The sequence below is a fragment of the Acanthisitta chloris genome, unplaced genomic scaffold, assembly GCF_000695815.1.
Source record: "Acanthisitta chloris isolate BGI_N310 unplaced genomic scaffold, ASM69581v1 Scaffold35836, whole genome shotgun sequence".
NCBI classification, from domain to species: Eukaryota; Metazoa; Chordata; class Aves; order Passeriformes; family Acanthisittidae; genus Acanthisitta; species Acanthisitta chloris.
In genome coordinates this window covers 1-2,391 of record NW_008677086.1, presented here as the reverse complement: position 1 = coordinate 2,391, position 2,391 = coordinate 1, and the positions used below count along the sequence as shown (strand labels likewise).

Below are 2,391 nucleotides of genomic sequence, written 5' to 3'. Positions count from 1 at the left end.
GGGAAAGCGCCGGGGGCTCCGCGGGGCGGGATGGAACAGAATCCGTGTGAGACATCCCGGCAGAGAGCACAGCACCAGTGTGGGACAGGCAGGATCAGAGCGCAGCATCAGTGCAGGATGAGCTGGCACAGAACACTCAGCACCAGTGCAGCACGGGGTGGCACAGAGCAGGGTCACTGCGGGACAGGCCACACCATCAGTGTGAGACAAGATGGCAGAGAGCACAGCGTCAGTGTGGGATGGGCGGGCACAGAGCACAGATCAATGTGGGATGAGCTGGATCGGAGCACTGCATCAGTGTGGGACAGGATAGCAGCGAGCACAGCTTCGGTGTGGGATGGGCTGAGGCTTCCCACAGCACTGCAGGCCCCAGCACAGCTCCCCCAGCACCAAGGGCAGCCTCTACTGCCTGAGGCAGCCACCGTAAGCAATGTGGATAACAGCGTTTCGCCTCAGTGAGCAAACACGCTCCTTCCTGGCTTGTTTAGTCCCACTGGACAGGCACATTCTCAGAGGAAAGCCACCCTGAGGCAGCAGGCACAGGGCTGGCCAAGGACTGCTCCCACTATGGCAATGGTGGACACAGACAAAAAACAAACCTCAGAGCAACAAGCTGTGCTGAAGACAGTGAGGTAAACATCACCCTGGAGTACTGTCAGGAACCAGCCACAGCCACCACTGCCACACTGTGAAATACCATGTCTGAGAAACAGGGGCAAACTCAAAATGTTCCTTTTGTTTGCTTTAGGATCAGGGCGAAAGAGACATGTTAGCAATTGCCCAAACCAATCCCCAAACTGCCAAAGCCTACACCACACAGCTTACTTCTAAATCTTTTATTTGTTTTCTACACAGAGAAAACAGAGGAATGTTGAAGCAGCAATATTTAAACACACTAGCAAGGAGCCATCAATCTGTGAGAGTGCACAAAATGCAGCGTGGGGCCATTTGTGCCGCGGTCTGCTACGGGGCAGGGTGAGGGGAGGTCCAGGAACTGCCTCTTGGGACAGACAGGAGAGCTCTATGCAAAGGTGGAGCCATTCCAGCCCACGTTGGCAGCATTCATGTCGAAATAGTTGATGTAGACCCTGCAGAAGAGGCACAGAAGGACACAACAAGGACTTTATTACCTCATTTATATAAGTAATGAGTGAGACTGGACAACCCAACAAGGGACAGTGCTTTCCATTCCTGTGCTTGAAAAAAATTCAAGCTTCAGTTTTACCAAAATCTAACTTCTCTGGTGGAGCCTCCAAACAGTCAATATTCCCCAGAGTCTCTGGAATCGTATGTTTTCTTTAACAACACAAACTCTTCTGCAGTCAGTGACTGTCCAGACACCAGACAGCTTTTGCTCAGCAGCCTGTTAAGAATTTCCGGAGATCAAACCCATTTTTGCCTCCAGCGCTGCAGTCCCTCACGCGTGTCACGCAGACAGCCCTAGAGAGCCAAGCAGGCCCTTGGGACCAGCCCTGCATCTCTCCCTTCCAGCCCTCATTGCAGCACATTCTTCCCATCCTTCCCAGTTGCACACAGACACTCTCTGGAAGCTCTGCAGCCTGTCAAGGAGCTGCTCACAGCTTGCTGGCCTCTACTTTGTCTTTCAGCTCCAGTCTGTTACTGCTCCTCCCTTGTGCTTACAGCCTCCCATCACCAGAGGACAACGCATCACACCTCAGATGTGAAAGACACTGTGCAACTTGTCAGTGCTCTGGTGTGTTCCCCTACCCTGAGAGCAGGAAGCTATTGAACAGGACTCTCCAGGGACAGCTGTAGGTATCAGATTCTCAATCAGACATGAAAATGCTGCAAATGATGTTTTCCCCACAGACAAGGACTTATTCCAAGCTTCATGCATTTTTAAATGAACTTTTCAAAGCCAGGGAGCCAGATAAATAAGGTTAAGCTGTGTCCCAGCCTTACCTGTCTGCAGATACATGCAAGTGCTTCGAGATCAGATCACACAGCATCTTGGTGTAAGTCTTGTTCTGCTGCCCTCCTATTTTGCCGATGCTGTACAGACTGCAGAGCGCACAGGGGTCAGTGGAGCCCCCGAAGGACATCATCTGATCGGGTATGATGTGCACAGCTATGTACTGCGGGAGGAGAACACAGTCACGGCCTGTCTGACCTGCCCTCTCCTCGTGCAAACCAACTCTAGATACCAACTTCAAACGGTGCAGTTTTACCGGGGACAGGCAGCTCACCAGCACTGCCCTACGAGCCCCTCCCAGGCCCAGGGGAGCAGCAGCAGCCCAGGCCCAGTTTTAGGAACCAAGTGGTGCCTGTGCCAAGCCGCCGGCGAGACGGGCATCCCCAGGACGGGCACTCCTGCCGCGCAGGAGATAAAGGGCTGGGAACCGTGTGTGCGTGCCAGTACTCACATCCGCA

The 2,391-nt window shown here is 53.3% G+C and overlaps 1 protein-coding gene across 1 annotated transcript; it reads right to left on the bottom strand.

Moving 5' to 3' along the window:
* Positions 1-821: 821 nt before the first annotated feature.
* On the bottom strand, positions 822-2,096 carry MIF (macrophage migration inhibitory factor (glycosylation-inhibiting factor); the record flags this gene model as incomplete). The annotated part of the gene is made up of 2 exons (XM_009076377.1): positions 822-1,088; positions 1,924-2,096. Coding segments are annotated over 2 exons (240 nt in total), but the record flags the coding sequence as incomplete, so codon positions are not given.
* Between the last annotated feature and the right edge of the window lie 295 nt (positions 2,097-2,391).